The sequence below is a fragment of the Zalophus californianus genome, chromosome 8 (genome assembly GCF_009762305.2).
Source record: "Zalophus californianus isolate mZalCal1 chromosome 8, mZalCal1.pri.v2, whole genome shotgun sequence".
Taxonomy (NCBI): domain Eukaryota; kingdom Metazoa; phylum Chordata; class Mammalia; order Carnivora; family Otariidae; genus Zalophus; species Zalophus californianus.
This window is the reverse complement of record NC_045602.1, coordinates 89,388,469-89,410,372: the sequence shown is the minus strand read 5'-3', so window position 1 is coordinate 89,410,372 and position 21,904 is coordinate 89,388,469. Positions and strand designations below refer to the sequence as shown.

Sequence of the window (21,904 nt, the reverse complement as noted above, 5' to 3'; positions counted from 1 at the left end):
GCAAGGCTGGTTCAACATCCGCAAATCAATCAACGTGATACAATACATTAACAAAAGAAAGAACAAGAATCATATGATCCTCTCAATAGATGCAGAAAAAGCATTTGACAAAGTACAACATCCTTTCTTGATCAAAACTCTTCAGAGTATAGGGATAGAGGGTACATACCTCAATATCATAAAAGCCATCTACGAAAAACCTACAGCGAATATCATTCTCAATGGGGAAAGGCTGAGAGCTTTTCCCCTAAGGTCAGGAACGCGGCAGGGATGTCCACTATCACCACTGCTATTCAACATAGTATTAGAAGTCCTAGCCACAGCAATCAGACAACAAAAAGAAATCAAAGGCATCCAAATCGGCAAAGAGGAAGTCAAACTCTCACTCTTTGCAGATGATATGATACTGTATGTGGAAAACCCAAAAGACTCCACCCCAAAACTGCTAGAACTCATACAGGAATTCAGTAAAGTAGCAGGATATAAAATCAATGCACAGAAATCAGTGGCATTCCTATACACCAACAACAAGACAGAAGAGAGACAAATCAAGGAGTCGATCCCATTTACAATTGCACCCAAAACCATTAGATACCTAGGAATAAATCTAACCAAAGAGGCAAAGGATCTGTACTCAGAAAACTATAAAATACTCAGGAAAGAAATTGAAGAAGACACAAAGAAATGGAAAAACGTTCCATGCTCATGGATTGGGAGAATCAACATTGTGAAGATGTCAATGCTACCTAGAGCAATCTACACATTCAATGCAATCCCCATCAAAATACCATCCACTTTTTTCAAAGAAATGGAACAAATAATCCTAAAATTTGTATGGAACCAGAAGAGACCCAGAATAGCCAGAGGAATACTGAAAAAGAAAAGCAAAGCTGGCGGCATCACAATTCCGGACTTCCAGCTCTATTACAAAGCTGTCATCATCAAGACAGTATGGTACTGGCACAAAAACAGACACATAGATCAATGGAACAGAATTGAGAGCCCAGAAATGGACCCTCAACTCTATGGTCAACTTATTTTTGACAAAGCAGGAAAGAATGTCCAATGGCAAAAAGACAGTCTCTTCAACAAATGGTGTTGGGAAAATTGGACAGCCACATGCAGAAGAATGAAACTGGACCATTTCCTTACACCACACACAAAAATAGACTCCAAATGGTTGAAAGACCTAAACGTGAGACAGGAGTCCATCCAAATCCTAAAGGAGAACACAGGTAGCAACCTTTTCGACCTTAGCCGCAGCAACTTCTTCCTAGAAACATCGCCAAAGGCACGGGAAGCCAGGGCAAAAATGAACTATTGGGATTTCATCAAGATAAAAAGCTTCTGCACAGCAAAAGAAACAGTCCACAAAACCAAAAGACAACCGACAGAATGGGAGAAAATATTTGCAAATGACATATCAGATAAAGGGCTAGTATCCAAAATCTATAAAGAACTTATCAAACTCAACACCCAAAGAACAAATGATCCAATCAAGAAATGGGCAGAAGACATGAACAGACATTTCTCCAAAGAAGACATCCAAATGGCCAACAGGCACATGAAAAAGTGCTCAACATCGCTTGGCATCAGGGAAATCCAAATCAAAACCTCAATGAGATACCACCTCACACCCGTCAGAATGGCTAAAATTAACAAGTCAGGGAACGACAGATGTTGGCGGGGATGTGGAGAAAGGGGAACCCTCCTACACTGTTGGTGGGAATGCAAGCTGGTGCAACCCCTCTGGAAAACAGTATGGAGGTTCCTCAAACAGTTGAAATTAGAGCTACCATTCGATCCAGCAATTGCACTACTGGGTATTTACCACAAAGATACAAATGTAGGGACCCGAAGGGGTACGTGTACCCCAATGATTATAGCAGCAATGTCCACCATAGCCAAACTGTGGAAAGAGCCAAGATGCCCATCGACAGATGAATGGATAAAGAAGATGTGGTATATATACACAATGGAATATTATGCAGCCATCAAAAGGAATGAGATCTTGCCATTTGCAACGACGTGGATGGAACTGGAGGGTGTTATGCTGAGTGAAATAAGTCAATCAGAGAAAGACATGTATCACATGACCTCACTGATATGAGGAATTCTTAATCTCAGGAAAGAAACTGAGTGTTACTGGAGTGGTTGGGGGTGGGAGGGATGGGGTGGTTGGGTGATAGATATTGGGGAGGGTATGTGCTACGGTGAGCGCTGTGAATTGTGCAAGACTGTTGAATCACAGATCTGTACTTCTGAAACAAATAATGCAACATATTTTAAGAAAAAAGAAAAAGAAGAAGATAACAGGAGAGGAAGAAAAGGGGAGTATGTCAGAGGGGGAGACGAACCATGAGAGATGATGGACTCTGAAAAACAAACTGAGGGTTCTAGAGGGGAGGGGGGTAGGGGGATGGGTTAGCCTGGTGATGGGCATTGAGGAGGGCACGTTCTGCATGGAGCACTGGGTGTTATGAACAAACAATGAATCATGGAACACTGCACCAAAAACTAATGATGTAATATATGGTGATTAACATAACAATAAAAAATTAAAAAAAAAAAATAAAAAAAAAATAAAAAAAAAAAAAAAAAGAAAAGAGGAAGGACCCAAATAAATAAAATCATGAATGAAAGAGATCACAACCAACACCAAAGAAATACAAACAATTATAAGAACATATTATGAACAACTATATACCAGCAAATTAGACAATCTGGAATAAATGGGTGCATTCCTAGAGATGTATCAACTACCAAAACTGAACCAGGAAGAAATAGAAAACCTGAACAGACCCATAACCAGTAAGGAAATGGAAGCAGTAATCAAAAATCTCCCAACAAACAAGAGCCCAGGACCAGATGGCTTCCCAGGGGAATTCTACCAAACATTTAAAGAAGAAACTTCCAAACTCATTTTATGAGGCCAGCACTACCTTGGTCCCAAAACCAAACAAAGACCCCATCAAAAAGGAGAATTACAGACCAATAGCCTTGATGAACATGGACGCCAAAATTCTCCCAAAATACTAGCCAGTAGGATCCAACAGTACATTAAAAGGATTATTCACCACAACCAAGTGGGATTTATCCCTGGGCTGCAAGGTTGGTTCAACATCCGCAAATCAATCAATGTGATACATTAATAAAAGAAAGAACAAAAACCATACGATTCTCTCAATAGATGCAGAAAAAGCATTTGACAAAGTACAGCATCCTTTCTTGATCAAAACTCTTCAGAGTGTAGGGATAGAGGGTACATACCTCAATATCATAAAAGCCATCTATGGAAAACCCACAGCGAGTATCATTCTCAATGGGGAAAAACTGAGAGCTTTCCCCCTAAGGTCAGGAACATGGCAGGGATGTCCACTATCACCACTGCTATTCAACATAGTACTAGAAGTCCTAGTCTCAGCAATCAGACAACAAAAAGAAATCAAAGGCATCCGAATCAGCAAAGGAGAAGTCAAATTCTCACTGTCTGCAGATGATATGATGCTTTATGTGGAAAACCGAAAAGACTCCACCCCAAAACCGCTAGAACTTATACAGGAATTCAGTCAAGTGGCAGGATATAAAATCAATTGAAAGAAATCAGTGGCATTTCTATACACCAACAAGACAGAAGAAAGAGAAGTTATGGAGTCGATCCCATTTACAATTGCACCCAAAATCATAAGATACCTAGGAATAAATCTAACCAAAGAGGCAAAGAACCTGTACTCAGAGAACTATAAAATACTCATGAAAGAAATTGAGGAAGACACAAAGAAATGGAAAAACGTACCATGCTCATCAATTGGAAGAATATTGTGAAAATGTCAATGCTACCTAGAGCAATCTACACGTTTAATGCAATCCCTAACAAAATACCACCCACTTTTTTTTAAAGAAATGGAACAAATAATCCTAAAATTTGTATGGAACCAGAAAAGACCCTGAATAGCCAGAGGAATGTTTAAAAAGAAAAACAAAGCTGGTGGCATCCCAATTCCAGACTTCAAGTCCTATTACAAAGCTGTAATCATCAAGACAGCATGGTACTAGCACAAAAACAGACACATAGATCAGTGGAACAGAATAGAGAGTCCAGAGATGGACCCTCAACTCTATGGTCAACTAATCTTCGACAAAACAGGAAAGAATGTCCAGTGGAAAAAAGACAGTCTCTTCAACAAATGGTATTGGGAAAATTGGACAGCCACATGCAGAAGAATGAAACTGGACCATTTCCTTACACCAACCACAAAAATAGATTCAAAATGGATGAAAGACCTAAATGTGAGACAGGAATCCATCAAAATCCTTGAGGTGAACACAGGTAGCAACCTCTGACATTAGCCGCAGCCTTCTCCCTAGAGACATCACCAAAGGCAAGGGAAGTAAGGGCAAAAATGAACTATTGGGACTTCATCAAGATAAAAAGCTTTTGCACAGCAAAGGAAACAGTCAACAAAACCAAAAGACAACCGACAGAATGGGAGAAGATGCTTGCAAATGATATATCAGATAAAGGGCTAGTATCCAAAATCTATAAAGAGCTTATCAAACTCAACACCCAAGGAACAAATAATCCAATCAAGAAATGGGCAGAAGACTTGAACAGACATTTCTGCAAAGAAGACATCCAAATGGCCAATAGACACATGAAAAAGTGCTCAACATTGCTCAGCATCAGGGAAATCCAAATCAAAACCTCAATGAGATACCACCTCACACCAGTCAGAATGGCTAAACTTAACAAGTCCGGAAACGACAGATGTTGGCAAGGATGCGGAGAAAGGGGAAACCTCCTACACTGTTGGTGGGAATGCAAGCTGGTGCAGCCACTCTGGAAGACAGTATGGAGGTTCCACAAAAAGTTGCAAATAGAGCTACCCTATGTCCCAGCAATTGCACTACTGGGTATTTACCCCACGATACAAATGTAGTGATCTGAAGGGTTACGTGTACCCCAGTGTTTATAGCAGCAATGTCCACAATAGCCAAACTATGGAAAGAGCCAAGATGGTCATCAAGAGATGAATGGATAAAGAAGATGTGGTATATATATATACAATGGAATACTATGCAGCTTTCAAAAAAAAAAAAAAAAACCCCGAAATCTTGCCATTTGCAATGACGTGGATGGAACTAGAGGGTACTATGCTAAGCAAAATAAGTCAATCAGAGAATGACAATTATCATATGATCTCACTGACATGAGGAATTTGAGAAACAAGACAGAGGATCACAGGGGAAGGGAGGAAAAAATGAAACAAGATGAAACCATAGAGGGAGACAAACCATAAGAGACTCTTTATCTCAGGAAACAAACAGTGTTGCTGAAGTGGTGGGGGGCGGAAGGAATGGGGGGGCTGGGTGATGGACACTGGGGAGGGTACACGCTATGGTGAGTACTGTGAATTGTGTAAGAGTGATGAATCACAGACCTCTACCTCTGAAACAAATAATACATTATATATTAAAAAAAAAAAGATAGTAGAAAGGGAAAAATGAAGGCGGGGGAGTCAGAGGGAGAGACGAACCATGAGAGACTATGGACTCTGAGAAACAAACTGAGGGTTCTAGAGGGGAGGGGAGTGGGGAATGGGTTAGCCTGGTGATGGTTATCAAGGAGGGCACGTACTACATGGAGCACTGCATGTTATATGCAAACAATGAATCATGGAACACTACATCAAAAACTAATGATGTAATGTATGGTGACTAACATAACATAATAAAATAAAATTAATAAAAAATAAATTAAAACAAAACAAAAAAGAATTGTATCCCTGAATGACACTGAGCCCAGAAAGACAGACAGGCACTCCCCCCATAAGTTTTCAGAAACAGATAATTATCATAGCGTACCATTTGTGGCAGAACACAGGAAACCAGGGAGAATGTTCAAAATCAAAGCTGGTTTTAGTATAATGGACAAACAGAATCAATATAGTCCCACAAAGAAAATTACCAATGAATTTTAAAATACAAAGAGATGCAATAATCCTGGTTATATAAAGCAAATTAGGTAGGAATGTAAAATAGTGCAGGTGCTATGGAAAATAGCTTGGTAGTTCCTCAAAAAGTTAAACACAGAATTACCATATGATCCAGCAATTCTACTTCTGAGTAAATACCCAGAAGAACTGAAAACAGGGATTCAAACAAGATACCTGTAGAGCAATGTTTACAGCTGTATTGTTCACAACAGCTAAAAGATGGAAGCAACCTGTTTCCCTCAGTAGATGACTGGATAAACAAAATGTGATACACACATACAGTGGAATACTATTCAGCCATAAAACAGAACGAAATTCTGATACAACATAATGAACCTTAAAAACATTATGCTGCATTAAATAGGCCAAACACAAAAGGATAAATATTCCATAATTCCACTTATATGAGGTACCTAAAACAGTCAAGTTCAAAGAGACAGAAAGTAGAATACTGTTTACCAGCAGCTGGGTGGGGCATGGGGTGGGAAGGAGGAGTTAATATTTAATGGGTACAAAGCTTCTGTTTGAGATGATGGAAAAATTCTGGAAATGGACAGTGGTGATGTCGCCCCATGTGAATGTATTTAATACCACTGAATTGTACATTTAATGGTAAATTTTGTTAGGTATATTTTATACCAATTAAATAAAAATCAAGTGCAGGGAACACAATAAGAATCCCAAAGTATGTCCACATAGGTTTTACTACAGAAGCGTAAGGACGGGCCACAGGAATAGTGGGAGGATAAAAGAGAGGTACTAAAAAGGTTAATAAAGTTCAACATGCAGTCCCAATAACAAATATTTAATAAAGGACATTCCCTCAAGATCATATTCATATCTATCTCAAACCAGTAATCAAAAACAAGCAGGACTGAGGAGTAAAACACTAGAGACAGATGATATTCACTATCAGCATGATTTAACACTGTTCTGGAAGTGTAATTTAATAAAGCATGAGAAAATACAGAAAATAACTATAAAAACTGGAAGAGAAAAAAATAGTTGACAGTTGTCTTCAAAAGACTTAACTGAAAAACCATAAAAAATTAATGAATGAAAAAGTGGCCATTTGCCAAATAAACTCCAATAGCTTTCCTACATACCAGAATTTACAAATTAAAATATGCATTGGAAAAGGTCCATACCACAATTAGAAAAAAGAATGTTTTTAATTCTCCAGTAATCGTCATCACAGAAAATGAGAAAACTATGGAACTTTATAGTCAGGAGTATGAAGTAAGACTTGGTATAATGATGAAATTGTATGTTCCTTTATGAGAAGACTTAATATTACAAGATATCTTTTCTTTTTGATACTATTGTAACTAGAACTGTTTTCTTAATTTCGTTTTTATTGTTCATTGTAAATGTATAGAAATACTACTGATTTTGTGCAGTTGGCCCTTAAACAACATGAGGATTAGCTGCACCAACCTCCTATGCAGTCAAAAACCTGATTATAACTTTTTTTTGGGGGGGGGGGTAGAGCAAAGGAGAGGGAGAGGCTCTACTCCCAGAGTGGAGCCCAATGCAGGGCTGGTTCGCACAACCCTGAGACCATGACCTGAGCCAAAATCAAGAGTCAGACGCTTAAATGACTGAGTCACCTATGAGCCCCTGATTAAAACTTTTTTAAAAACCTGATAATAACTTTTGACTCCCTGAAAACTTAACTACTTACTATTGACCAGAAGCTATATCTATAATATAAACAACCTATATTTTGTATATGTATTATACACTGTATTCTTACAATAAAGCCAGAAAAAAGGAAATGTTAAGAAAAGGTTTTATTTATTTATTTGACACTCTGAAGTAGTCTTTATACCATTTCTGGTGCTTATCAGGCCCTGCGCTGCTCTGCATGACATGGCTCCCCAAGCGGCGGTGCCCACACCTCCGCAGAGGGGCAGCGCGCCGCCTAGGTGCAGGAAGCCGGCAGGCTTCCAACTCTGACAAGACTGGCGAGCATGTAAGGACTTGAGGACCTGTTTTTCTTTCTTTAAGCATGTTTTCAGATAATATCTGGACCAGTCTTCTCCCATTGCTTTTGTTGTCTGACTCATAAGAATTTTAATTGTGTATCTCTTTGCACATTTTAAAGTTGACATCAAAAATTTGTTACAAGTTTGGAGTGCCTGGGTGGCTCAGTCGTTGGGCATCTGCCTTCGGCTCAGGTCATGGTCCCCGGATCCTGGGAGCAAGCCCGGCATCTGGCTCCCTACTTGGCGGGAGGCTTGCTTCTCCCTCTCCCTGCTGCTTGTGTTTCCTCTTCTCGCTGTGTCTCTGTCAAATACATAAAATCTTTAAAAATTAAAATAAATAAAATAAAATAAAATTTGTTACAAGTTTAACAGGGTGCCTGGCTGGCTCAGTTGGAAGACTATGCAACTCCTGATCTTGGGGTCGTGAGTTCCAGCCCTACGTCGTGCACAGAGATCACTTTTAAAAATAAATAAATAAAATTTGTTATTATAAGTTTAAAAGTTATTGGGGTACCTTGCTGGCTCAGTGGGAAGAACATGCAACTCTTGATCTTGGGATTGTGAGTTCAAGCCCCATGTTGGGTGTAGAGATTACATAAAAAATAAAATTAAAAAAATTAGGGAGTAAATTTTACACTAAAGTAAAACAACTTATTTTTCCAGAATTAGAAAAGAGGAGAGCAGGATTAAAACCTGAATGGATACAGAAAGTTGTAGAAGTTTTGTCAAAAAGGAATTTCATGTTGTGTGGTCAAAGCTGGCTAAGACTGGATGAATATATTTATAAATGAGCTTTAGTATCAACAATACCTGAATGCAAAACTAGAGTTTGGTTTCTTACTGTTAAAATTTTCTTGGGCTATAAGTATGCCCTTAATAAGGGACTGTAAAAGGTTTTTCTTTACATTTTAAGTAATCTGCCTAGAAAACAGACTCTATGTCTTATCAGAATACTTTCCTGTGCTTTATTTTCATCTTTATCACATTTTTGACTACTTAAAAGAACTAAGTATTCTCACTTTTGAAACACCTAAGGTTGTTTTGTTACAAACCTATTATCTCCTACAGCTACTTTTGAATTCTTTTACTGTCAATTTGCTTAAATAAGTAGCTATGTATTCTTTCATAGTGACTTAAGATCCTACTTAGCTAAGTGTTCAAACCTTTTTTTTTTTTAAAGATTTTATTTATTTATTTATTTGAAAGACAGAGAGAGAGAGAGAGAGAGAACAAGCGGGGGGGGGGGGTCACTATGGCAGAGGGAGATCCCTGCTAAGCAGGGACACGGGCACAGGGCTGGATTCCAGGACCCTGGAATCATGACCTGGGCCAAAGGCAGATGCTTAACCGAGCCACCCAGGCGCCCCCCCTGAGCCACACCCCACCTAAGTGTTCAAACCTTTTGACATTTTTGACAACCTGTGATAGTCTGCCTTCCCCAAATCAAATCTTAAAATCTTGCTCTCAAACTGACTTTGGGATTTCCCAGAGAGTTCCTGGAAAATCACAAAGACTTGTTCTTTTACCTTGTAGAAAGAAAGATGTTGAAAATAACTAGGTTTCGGGCACCTGGGTGGCTCAGTTGGTTAAGCGACTGCCTTTGGCTCAGGTCATGATCCCGGAGTCCTGGGATCGAGTCCCGCATCGGGCTCCCTGCTCAGCAGGGAGTCTGCTTCTCCCTCTGACCCAACCCCCTCTTGTGCTCTCTCTCTCTCTCTCTCATTCTCTCTCTCAAATAAATAAATAAAATCTTTAAAAAAAAAAAAGAAAAGAAAAGAACTAGGTTTCGGGTACCGAGAGTATGCGACTCTCGATCTCAGGGTTATTAGTTCAAGCCCCATGCTTGGTATAGAGATTACTTAAAATAAAAGCTTTAAAAAAATAGGTTTGATATGTTGAGTTGCATAGAAGCATCATCAGATAAGAAGAAATGTTCAGGAGTTCCTAGGTGGCTCAGTCGGTTAATCATCTGCCTTCAGCTCAGGTCATGATCCCAAGGTCCTGGGATGGAGGCCCACCTTGGGTTCTCTGCTCCGTGGGAGCCTGCTCCTCCTTCTCCTCCCTGCTTGTGCTCTCTCTTGCTATCTCCATCACTCTCTCTCTCTCAAATAAATAAAATCTTAAAAAAAAAAAAGATGTTTAACCTTCCCTAAGTTATATTTATGCGAGCAAGTACTAGTAATGTAAGTATTTCAGAAACTGTATGCAGTTCCTAGAAATGTATCAATGCCCTCATTATCCATGATATGTCCTGATGTAATGTATACCTGGCATAATGTAATGTATATGCCTAGTATAATCAGTCATAACTTTGGTTAAGATTTTAAATGTTATCTGTTATACAAATAACCAAATTTCCTTGTCAATGGTTTTTTTATAATGAACTCTCTTCTTATCTTTAACCGTGGCCATTTTAAGTCATTTGTCATTCACAGATAGTTGTTTTACACTGGTTCTTCTCTGAAAGTGTTTGCCATTAGTTACAGTTACAGTTTGACTGGAATGTCATATTTGAGAATGATGCATACGATCACATATAACCAGACAGCTTTAAGGAACTAAGGTCTACTTTTTGGAGCCAGTGCTTACAAAGCTCTCTTGGAAAAACAGTCCTGGTACCTGACTTAAAAGGTCCCAGCCTTACTTATAGTTCACTATCTGGCAGGCCCAAGGACCATAAGCTATTCTGGGGACTTTGAGAAGAGAGGAATTCATCCAAAGCTATAGGTACTGCAGTTCCTGGCTTGCCTTCCTAGCTTTGAGTGTTTTTTAAAAGTTTCACCTGAGATTCCTTATAAAAAGTTCTAGCAAAGCAAACTTAAAAAGGCCTATGTGGGGTGGGAGGGATGGGGTGGCTGGGTGATAGACATTGGGGAGGGTATGTGCTATGGTGAGCACTGTGAATTGTGTAAGACTGTTGAATTATAGACCTGTACCTCTGAAACAAAGAATACATTATATATTAAAAAAAAAAAAAAGATAGTAGGAAGGGAAAAATGAAGGGGGGGAATCGGAGTGGGAGACGAACCATGAGAGACCATGGACTCTGAGAAACAAACTGAGGGTTCTAGAGGGGAGGAGGGTGGGGGCATGGGTTAGCCTGGGTACTAAGGAGGGCACGTACTGCATGGAGCACTGGGTGTTATACACGAACAATGAATCACGGAACACTACATCAAAAACTAATGATGTAATGTACAGTGATTAACATAATTAAATTAAATTAAATTAAAAGGCCTATGTATTCAATTGGCATTCTTGCTGCACTTTTGTAAATAATCAGGCCAAATCTAATGAGAACTTAATTATTTTGTAAAGAAAAATCATCTTACTTTTGATTATCCTTGATTAAAGAAGGAGGCGACTATATCAAGAAATTTTATGTTTCAACAGAAAACCTTGTAGGCTATCAGATTCTGGTTCTGTTCATTATCTCTGAGCTTTTATTATCTACTCATAAACCAGACTGGATCCTGCTCCTTGCAAATTTTGTCAGTCCTTACCAAATTCTCAATCATTCCAGTTTCCTTTAAAGATTTTAAGTAATCTCTCCACGCAATGTGGGGCTTGAACTTACAACCCTGAGATCAAGAGTCACATGCTCTACCAACTGAGCCAACCAGGCACCACCCATCCCCCACCCCCGTTTCATTTAATATGATTACAACCCTCCAATGCAACACTTCTGATTTTTCACCCACCTTCCTGACATGGGGTGACTGAAAACTACAGCCTGGCTGCTCATACCCATACTGGAACTCCAGATTGTTTTATAGTTTCCACTTTCCCCAAGGATGGGAAGCAGTCTTGCAAGTTGAAGCCAATCAACTTGATGTAAGATCCAAAGGGCTTGTCACCGTTAACAGACAGTGTATGGGACAGCACTGCCAAAGATACTTCAAACCAGGAAATCCATTGTGTTGCCACTGCCACCTCCATGCCACCACCTAAAACTATTTCAAACTCAGTGTTTAAAAATCCTCCCAACTGACTGCCCTCTGGATTGAGATGCTTGGGTTCATAATCTGCTCCAGCCATTAATCTTTGTTTTCTGTTTCGCTTCCTTGTTCTATATTCTTCTTTCCTTTGCAGATCTGTTATCTCAACCTCTATATTGAGTCTTTTCTCTGTGGCAAGCAACCAGCCCCTTGTTTGGGAAACTGCTTGGGAAGTTGCAATGGAGGGAATGTGGGGACTGATGACCCATCAGAAATGGCTTAAAGGTCACCTCAAAGTGAAAACATCTGAGCTACAGCAGATGCAGAAAGGAATCTTATCTGAACTTTCCCGCTCTGACTGGAGCAGAGATTTAAGAGAGTCAGTTGCCACAAACTGCCCCTCCAGAGATGTCTCCAGTCAGGGAGATGACTGACCCTGGGCACCAGGATATTCTGAAAAAAACTGTGTAAACAGGGCTCATCAGAATCCCCTTCCATCCTATAAAGGTTCATCCTAATCCCGCCCCTTCCTTTATTAAACTAGTGTAGAAACCTTTTCCCTCTAGCTGTTTGAAGAAGCTTCTCTCTCTTTAGCGTACTCCCACGTGCATAATAAACTTTTCTCCAGTTCATCTGTCCATTGTCAGTTAACTCACAGGCCCAACCATTCAAATCTAAGCTGGTAGAGGAAAGATTTCTTCTTCTCCAACATAATGAACTCCTTCCAACAAAGACCTTGTCTTTCACCTTTGTCTAATCACTGCCATGCCTAGTTTGTGCACCTGAACCCTTGATCAAAGAATTACTGCCCTATGATCATTAAAGCAGAAAAATGAGCAGAACCATCAGCAACTTCTCCCACCGCCTATAGATTTCCACAATTTTTTTCTATTTCACAGTCTGTGCCTCCAATCAAGCAACTACACTGAAAGTTACTCTGGTGACAGTCACTTGGCTATATATTAGAATCTTCTGGTAAGTTCACAAAATACCAGTGCCTGACAAAACAATAAATAATGTTAATAAATACATGTCTATCAATAGTTACTTTGAATGTAATGGACTAAACACTCCAATCAAAAGACACAGGGTGACAGAATAGATTAAAAAAAACAAGACACATCTATATGCTGCCTACAAGAGACTCATTTCAGACTGAAAGACACCTGCAAATTGAAAAGTGAGGGGATGGAGAAACATTTACCACACAAATGGATGTCAAAAATGAAGCAGGAGTAGCAATACTTATATTGACAAACTAGACTAAAACAAAGAAACACAATATAATAATAAAGGGGGCAATCCAACAAGAGATATTTACAAATGTAAATATTTATGCACCCACCATGAAAGCACCTAAATATATAAAACAATTCATAACAAACATAAAGGAACTGATCAACAGTAATACAATAATAGGGGACTTTAACACCCTACTCACATGAATGGAGAGCTGATCCAAACTGAAAATCAATAAGGAAACAACAGCTTTGAATAACACACTGGTTTTAAAAGACATATTCAGAACATTCCATCCTAAAACAGCAGAATACTCATTCTTTTCAAGTGCATACAGAATGTTCTCCAGAATAGATCACATATTAGGCCACAAAACAAGTCTCAACGAATTAAAAAAGATCAAGTCACACCATGTATCTTTTCTGACCAAATGCTATGAAGTAGAAATCAACCACAAGAAAAAATCTGGAAAGACCAAAAATACATGGAGGTTAAATAACACGTTACAAAATAATGAATGAGTCAACCAAGAAATCAAAGAAGAAATAAAAAATTACTTGGAAACAAATGAAAATGAAAACACAACAGTCTAAAACGTTTGGGATACAGCAAAAGCAGTTCTAAGAGGGAAGTTTATTGCAATACAGGCCAACTCAAGAGGCAAGAGAAATCTCAAAAAAAAAAAAACCTAACCTTACACCTAAAGGAGCTAGAAAAATAAGAATAGCAAAACCCAAAACCAGCAGAAGGGAGGAAATAAAGATGAGAGCAGAAATAAACGATATAGAAACTAAAAAAAATCATAGAACAGATCAATGAAACCAGGAGCTGTGCTGGATCTTTAAAACATCAACAAAATGGACAAAATTCTAGCCAGACTCATTAAAAAAAAGAGAGAGAGAGAGAGAGTGCTATAATATAAACAAAATCACAAATGAAACAGGAGAAACAACTGACATGATAGAAATACAATTGTAGAAGATATTATTGAAAACTATATGCCAACAGATTGGACAACCCAAAAGAAATGGATAAATTCCCAGACACATATAACCTACCAAATCCACAAAATCCTATGCAAAACACAACTGTATTGTCAGAAAAAACTAAGGTTTTATACACACACACACGTAAGTAAATATATAAATATATATATAAACATATATATATAAACAAATGAACTTGTCTGGTCTGCTTCTGTGCCTCTCCAGCAGCTCAGAATGAGAAACCTGCCTCAATCACGTCTATCCCGTCTCTTAATCTGACTTTGTTTTGTCTTTCCTATCTTCTCCTTCTGTGCCTTCTAAAGAGATATGCAAACATAATTAAACTGCTTTGAACAATGGAGACGTTATTTTTTTCTAAGAGGTCTGAGCTGTCCAAGACTTTGTACTTGGACCAGGAGATAGAAAAAATAATGGTACAGTCATTCCCCAAGGTCCCCACCCTCAAAGAAATGCTATTACATCCTCTGAGCAGCTACAGCTAGATATTCTGAGCCAACAGGTATTAAGAAGTGAACCTGTTTTAGACTCTGTCAGGACTAGCAGAGGCTTACTTTCATTCTCTGCTATTACCTCTCACAAAGAATCTGGAAGATTTTAAATAAAGGAAGATGTTAAAACACAGATTCCTGGGGCACCGGGGTGGCTCAGTCAGTTACGTGTCTGCCTTCAGCTGAGATCATGATCTCAGGGTCCTGGGATAGAGTCCCATATCGGGCTCCTTGCTCGGTGGGGAGCCTGCTTCTCCTTCTCCCTGGGGCTCCCCCTGCTGTGCTCTCTCTCTCTCTCTCACTCTCTGTCAAATAAATAAATAAAATCTTAAAAAAAAAACACACAAAAAACACAGATTCCTATCCCCAATTTTAAGGGCAATACTGAAAAAAGATTGAGGCTGAGTTTATCATGCTTAAGGAGCAATGCTGGGTCTCTCAACTCAAGCTAAGAAAGCTCCCTGTTGGATGAAGTTATCATTTCTTCAATTTTATTTTTACCATTCCCTGCTAAGAGAGCAAAATATTTTCCTTGAGTAAATTCAAAAGGCATTATTTTTTAAAAGATCTCTGATTGCATGTCACCAAATAAAAACTGTTATTTATACTTTAAGGAGGCAGTGTCCTTTTTCCCCACTCTGAGATGTGAAATGAGGGTAACAGTACGAAACTCTGGTGGTAGATAAGGAGAGTCCCTCTCCTGAGAGTAGAGCCAAACTGAGGAGTCAAGGAAGCCCCACAGATGATCTTTATTGAGGAAATCTTGAGTGAACGAGCTTGTTTATATAAATGTAGTTCCTGCACTTAGAGCTGAAAAAGGAAAATATACCTTAAGTGTATTATCGAGAACCTTTCAGTCAAATAGCATCTGCAAAACAGAAAAGGAAAAAGACCCCCAGGATCAGGCCCCCACAGTAATCTTCCTGCTGGTTCCTCTCTGCTCCTGGCCCTGAAACTGCTGAGGTTTGCACGTCCCATGGGCCCTCCACAGGGCAGCTGGCACATGCCCTCACACTCCCCTCAGGATGCCAGGTATCAGTCAATACCCAGAGTTTGCAAGGTTCTCTATTCAAGTCACGCCTGTGTGATTCCAGACAGCAGCTTTCCCACCCATTGCTTTGACACCCAAAACTGTGGAGAACATGGCCACCCTTGCTTTCCTGGGGGTGTGACTCAGCCAGCCCCTGCTGCCCCAGACCTGCTCACCTCCCCACAATCAGGACCGGAAGCCTTCAGGCACCACTCTGGGGACTGACTCCACCTGCACAGGCCCCTCCATAAGCATCCCTCAGACGCACCACAGAAGAACAACACATACTCCTCTGCAAAAGGGCCGCAGCTACCTTCTCCAGCTACGGGAAACCGCATGAGAATCCGGAAGGCCCTGCTGAGTTGGGTGGTAGAGGAGTGGTGCCTGCTTCCCCTCTGACCTCCAGTTCGAAAGTCATTGGCTTTTCATCCTACTATTCCCGGGGCAGATGTTCAAACAACCTGCCGTGATTCCTCTACCAGAGGAGGGAAGAGACTGGGCAAAGACCCAAAGAGCAAAACAGCCCTCTCAGGCAGTTGGGGCCTTAGTGTGTTTCCCTCTGGGGTGGACACTGCACCAGAGCAGGGCTGAGCTGGCCTGTCACCCCTCACTCCCCACACTCCTAGACAAACTCATTTGGAGCCTCAGTTTTCAATCTACCTATAAGGCCCGTGTGAAGAGTAAATGAGCAAGGAAGTGAAATGCTTAGCTCAGTGTCTTGCGCATGGAGCAGGCAATGTTAACCTGAACAGAGAGGGCCTCTGTGGGGGCTGGGAGTAGGTGAACACATCCTGGCTTGTCCAGCCCTCACTGATAGGGGCCCCTTCCTTGGCAAAATCATCCACCCGAGCTCTAATTTCTTACTCTGGTAGTTTAAATTACAATTACTCTTTAACCACACCAGTGCTTAAAGGCAGTAGTTTGATGCCCAGAAATGACTCCAGTAATGCAGTGTACGGCAGCATCAGAAGGGAAGCTAGGCCACAACCAGGCACAGGTCTTGCTGTGGGGTCAGCAGTCTCCTCAGGAGTGGTCTCCGCCCAGCCCCGACAGCTCCCACTCGGACTCTCCTGGCTTCTCCTGCAGCCCTTGGACCTGAGGATACTTGAACCTTCTCCTGACTCAAAGGACCCTCCTTGAGAAGTTTTGCCTGAGTCCCTCCGGGGCATGCCCTAAGCCAAGTGAAGGCCAGGAAGGCGCAGTGTTCTCTGCTACACATGCCTGGTTCTCCCCCACTGTCATCTATTAAAGACGGCGGGCCCATGAGTTCCTCTGCAGAATTCCTGGCAGTGGCCAGCGCTGCTCACCAATTATCTCTGGTTCTCCACCTACTGGGTCCATGGTAGGATGCATGTCCCTACCCCACTGAAAGTTGACTAAGGAAATGTGAGCAAGAAGAGACTTTAGGAGCGGCAGACATGCAATGGAAGTGAGAAACACTCCTGAGAGGCACGGGTTCTGCCACATGACCTGGTCTGTCCTGACCAATACTCTTTCCCTGCCAGGGGACCCTCAGATAAGACCAACAACATGGAGCCTGAAGGACTTGGCAGTCTCCTCAGCATCTCCATTTGGAGTCTCACAGGCCACTCAAATTAACATGTCCAAAACCATGTTCTTGATCTTCAACCCCCTCCTCCCCTAAATCTGCTTCTCCTCCTGGTTCTCCACCTCAGCAAACACCATGTGCCCAAGGCCCACAGCAGGTCCCCAGGAGCCATTCCCAACACTCCCTCCTCACTCCTACCTCCACTTGCAACCCATACCAAGTCTCCAAAATACATCTCAAGTCCATCTGCCTCTAACCACCCAAATGCTGTCTCTCTGGGGCAGGCCAACAACACATCTTGCCCAGAGCAGTGGGCCCAAACTTTTGTGATTACACATTCCATCAGCATTTTTTAGGAGCATGCCCTCCATATATATGTACTTACTAAATTATATACATGTGTAATTGGTCTGCATGTGTATGTTGGTTAATTTCTGAATATGAATATGATTAGAAGTCCCAAAATTTCCTTCCCATACCCCACTATGTCTCACATACTCCCTGGGTGAACACACCCCACTTTCAGACCAATTCCCTGACCTTCTGAAAGAACCACCTAAATGGAAATCCCCACCTCACTGTGCCCCTTCGAATCACTGTTCGTATCCTTTGGATAAATACTTAGTGCAATTGCTGGGTCACAGGGTAGTTCTATTTTTAATTTTTTGAGGAACCTCCATGCTGTTTTCCAGAGTGGCTGCACTCTGCATTTCCACCAATAATGTAAGAGGGTTCTCCTTTCTCTGCATCCCCACCAACATCTGTTGTTTCCGGAGTTGTTAATTTTAGCCATTCTGACTAGTGTGAGATAGTGTCTCATTGTGGTTTTAATTTGTATTTCCCTGATACCAAGTGATGTTGAGCATTTTTTCATGTGTCTGTTGGCCATTTATGTCTTCTTTGGAGAAATGTCTGTTCATGTCTTCTGCCCATTTGACTGGATTTTTTTGGGTTTTTTGGGGTGTTGAGTTTATAAGTTCTTTACAGATTTTGGATAGCCCTTTATCTGATAAGACATTTGCAAATATCTTCTCCCATTCCATAGGCTGCCTTTTAGTTTTGTTGACTGTTTCCTTTGCTGTGCAAAAGCTTTTTATCTTGATGAAGTCCCAAAAGTTTATTTTTCTTTTTGTTTCCCTTGCCTCTGGACTCTTCTCTTACAATCATTTTTTTTTAAAGATTTTATTTATTTGGCAGAGAGAGAGACACACAGCGAGAACAGGAGCACAAGCAGGGGGAGTGGGAGAGGGAGAAGCAGGCTTCCTGCCGAGCAGGGAGCCCAATGCGGGGCTCGATCCCAAGACCTCGGGATCATGACCTGAGCCGAAGGCAGACGCTTAACGACTGAACCACCCAGGCGCCCCTCTTACAATCATTTATTAAGGATATTACCCCTTTGTCTGACATTTTACATATTTAAAAGCATTTCCCTCTACTTATCATTTGTCTTATTAGGAATCTTTAATTACAGGAAAATTTCATTTTTTTCTCTTTAAAAAAATGTTTGAGTATAGTTGACATACAATATTACAGTAGTTTCAGGTGTGCAACAGTGATTCAACAGCTCTATGTGTTATGCTGTGCTCACCACAACTGTAGCTCCCATCTGTCACCATACACCATTACAGTACCACTGCCTATATTCCCTGTGCTGTGCCTCTTACTCCCAGTTATAGGATAACTTCTAATTTGTATGTATTCTTATTGTATTAGCCTTTTTTTTATGATTTCTTCCTCTACTTTATAGGTAGATGTTCTTCTCTGCCCTTGAGACTGGATAAATATACTCATTTGTCTTTTAGGGCTTGGAACTTCACATTTAATCCATGTGGGCTGTATCTTGGCACAGGGTAGGAGGTAGGGCTCTGAGTTTATATCCTAAATAGTCACCCGATAGTTTCTCTCTACTAGAATGCCACCTTGAACACACATTATACAGCTAAAGATGGCAGATTTAACTGTTATCTCCCAAACCCCCACTAAAATGACAACACAGTTTGTTGTAAAAAGCATAAAACCCTAGGGGCAAAGATTGAGAGAAGAGACACCAATATTTTGGAAGTTAGAAAGCAGGAGTCCTGGGAATTCAGCTGATACCTCCAGGAATGTCCTAAGACAGCATGCAGGGACATAAGACATGGAGCCAGTGGCTCCAGGTGCATGTGGAAGGGGCTCAGGCTGGGACCCCAATCAGAAGGACAATTTGGAAAAACCCCTCTGGACCCCCACCTCACTGATTAGAGTGGGTCCACTGTTCTATCTCACCAAAAGGCTGAAGATTCATTCTCTGCGAAAGGTACACAGGTTTCTGGACTGCAGAGGGTCAGGTATGCTAAAAGCAGAAAAGATACATGAAAATTTAGAAAAGCATGTTGAAAGTCCCCAGCCTTCTTGCTCTGTTCCCAGAGAGCTGGAAGCTGGAGATGCGCCATGGTGTGCTCAGGAGCAAAAAATGTAGGGCAGCCTCACACTTCTGACTGTCCTTTTGTCAAATGCCCAGTCCCTGATCTACACTACAGCTTGCCATCTGCAACCACGGAAGCCCTATGTACCCAAGACTCACTCATAGCCTTGCATCCTGCCTTCCCTAAAGGACAACTGAGGCAGACAGATCCAGATAGAACTGCATTAAATCTATTTGGGAAAGAAGCATCTTTTCACTATGTAGCCTTTTTATTTTTTTAAAGTGTTATTTATTTGAGAGAGAGAGAGAGAGAGATAACAAGAAAGAGCAGAGAGAGAGCATGAGTGGGGAGGAGAGGGAGAAGCAGGCTCCCCACTGAGCAGGGAGCCCGACACAGGACTCTATCCCAGGACCCTGGGATCACGACCTGAGCCAAATACAGACACTCAACCAACTGAGCCACCCAGGCGCCCCCATATGTAGCTTCTTTTCTAAAAACATATTTCCACTTAAGTATTACGTTATGCTTTCAGTAAAGTTGAATAATTTTATTGATACACATTCTACATATTTCTTATGCTTATTCTTAGATATTATATATTTTTTGTTGCTACTATAAAATAATTACATTTTTCCAGCTGGTTAGTTACTAGTAGATAAGAAAGCCATTAATTGGTTTGTTTGTTTTATTTATTTATTTTGCATTTGAAAATCTTGCTGAGCTCCATTAATTCTGAGAAGTTTCTAGTTGATTTTTATTGGAGTTTTCCAGATGGGTAGTTATCATCTGTAAGCAAGCAATGATAATTTTGGCTCTTCCTTATAGGTTTATCTTTTAACTTTTCATCTTCCCACAATATCTACAACATTCAAAATAATATTTTATGGTAGAGGTGAGAGCAAATGAAAAGTCTTGTTTCTTCACTTGAATTTCCACTCATTTACCAAATATTTATCAAACATCTACTATATGACAAGCAGTAAATAAAACACCGATTAACACTTTACTTTTCATTATAACATTGGTTGATGAGATTGTTGTTCTTGATCAAGATTTAATTTAAGGGGGCACCTGGGTGGCTCAGTCATTAAGCGTCTGCCTTCGGCTCAGGACATGGTCCCAGGGCCCTGGGATCAAGCCCAGCATCAGGCTCCCTGCTCGGTGGGAAGCCTGCTTCTCCCTCTCCCACTCCCCCTCTGCTGTGTTCCCTCTCTTGCTGTCTCTCTCTCTGTCAAATCAATAAATAAAAAATCTTTAAAAAAAAAAAAGATTTAAGTGCAGTAGATGGCAGACTTGTCAATAAAACTACTGGAATATGAAGGTATAAAAAGCAGCTTTAGGGGCGCCTGCGGCTCAGTCAGTTAAGTGGCTGTCTTTGGCTCGGGTCATGATCCCAGGGTCCTAGGATCAAGTCCCACATCAGGCTCCTTGCTCAGCGGGGAGCCTGCTTCTCCCTCTGCCTGCAGCTTCCCCTGCTTGTGCTGTCTCTTTCTGACAAATAAATAAAAATATTTTAAATAAATAGCAGCTTTAGAAGACAGCATTTCCCACCACACGAGAACCTCTACACCCTAGTGGACAAGCCTCCTGCTGCTGAACTTCACAGGGCAGGTTAACAAGAGCAGACTGAATGCCCCAAGACCATGCCACCCAGCCCTTAGTCAAGGCCATCTTGAGACTTCAAAGAAAAAGCTCTCAAAATCATTTTCCTTCCATTTTTATTTGAACCAAACAAGTTAAAACTCACAATGAAGCAATATTCTGGAAATTTATCTTCAGATATAAAGGGCTACACAATTATTATAAGATACTTCCTATTATCAAAACAAGTAACATTAAGTTAACATGTAGAAATAAAACAATGAAATTCCACCTTCCCCCATGTTATTTGCAAAGAATAAGAAACTGACAATATCAGTGAGGTCAACGTGAGCAAACACTCAGTGGGACCTGCTCCCTGACTGAGCATCCCCACTCTGAAGGGGTGACTGCATGGACTCCATCATCCCAGTATGTCAGGAAGATTCTATAACAGACGTCCTCTCTGCAACAGTTTCTGAGATGGAAAGGGAATATACTTGCCATATTCAACAGGGATTACTTTTGCATAGCTCTATTCCCTCTCTGATTAACAGATAAATGTAGAAAATTTGCAAGGTGCCAAAAAAGCATTAAAAAGAGAATAAACGTCACCTCATAGCACATGATTTTAAACAACCACTGTCAATGTACTAATGTAGTATGTCTGTATAAGCTCGATTCCA

The 21,904-nt window shown here is 40.7% G+C and overlaps 1 protein-coding gene across 3 annotated transcripts in view; it reads right to left on the bottom strand.

The window, feature by feature from the left end:
* The window catches only part of ABHD12 (abhydrolase domain containing 12, lysophospholipase), a 98,515-nt gene that overhangs the window by 52,834 nt on the left and 23,777 nt on the right, over nt 1–21,904 (bottom strand). The window contains exon 1 of one of the 3 annotated variants that reach the window (XM_027622806.2): nt 13,364–13,384. The exons of the other annotated variants lie outside the window; for them this stretch is intronic. Within the exon in view, the coding sequence (XP_027478607.1) occupies nt 13,364–13,365 (2 nt within the window). The 5' untranslated portion in view covers nt 13,366–13,384. Of the gene's footprint in view, nt 1–13,363; nt 13,385–21,904 lie in introns of those variants that run through there. 3 annotated transcript variants of the gene reach the window in all.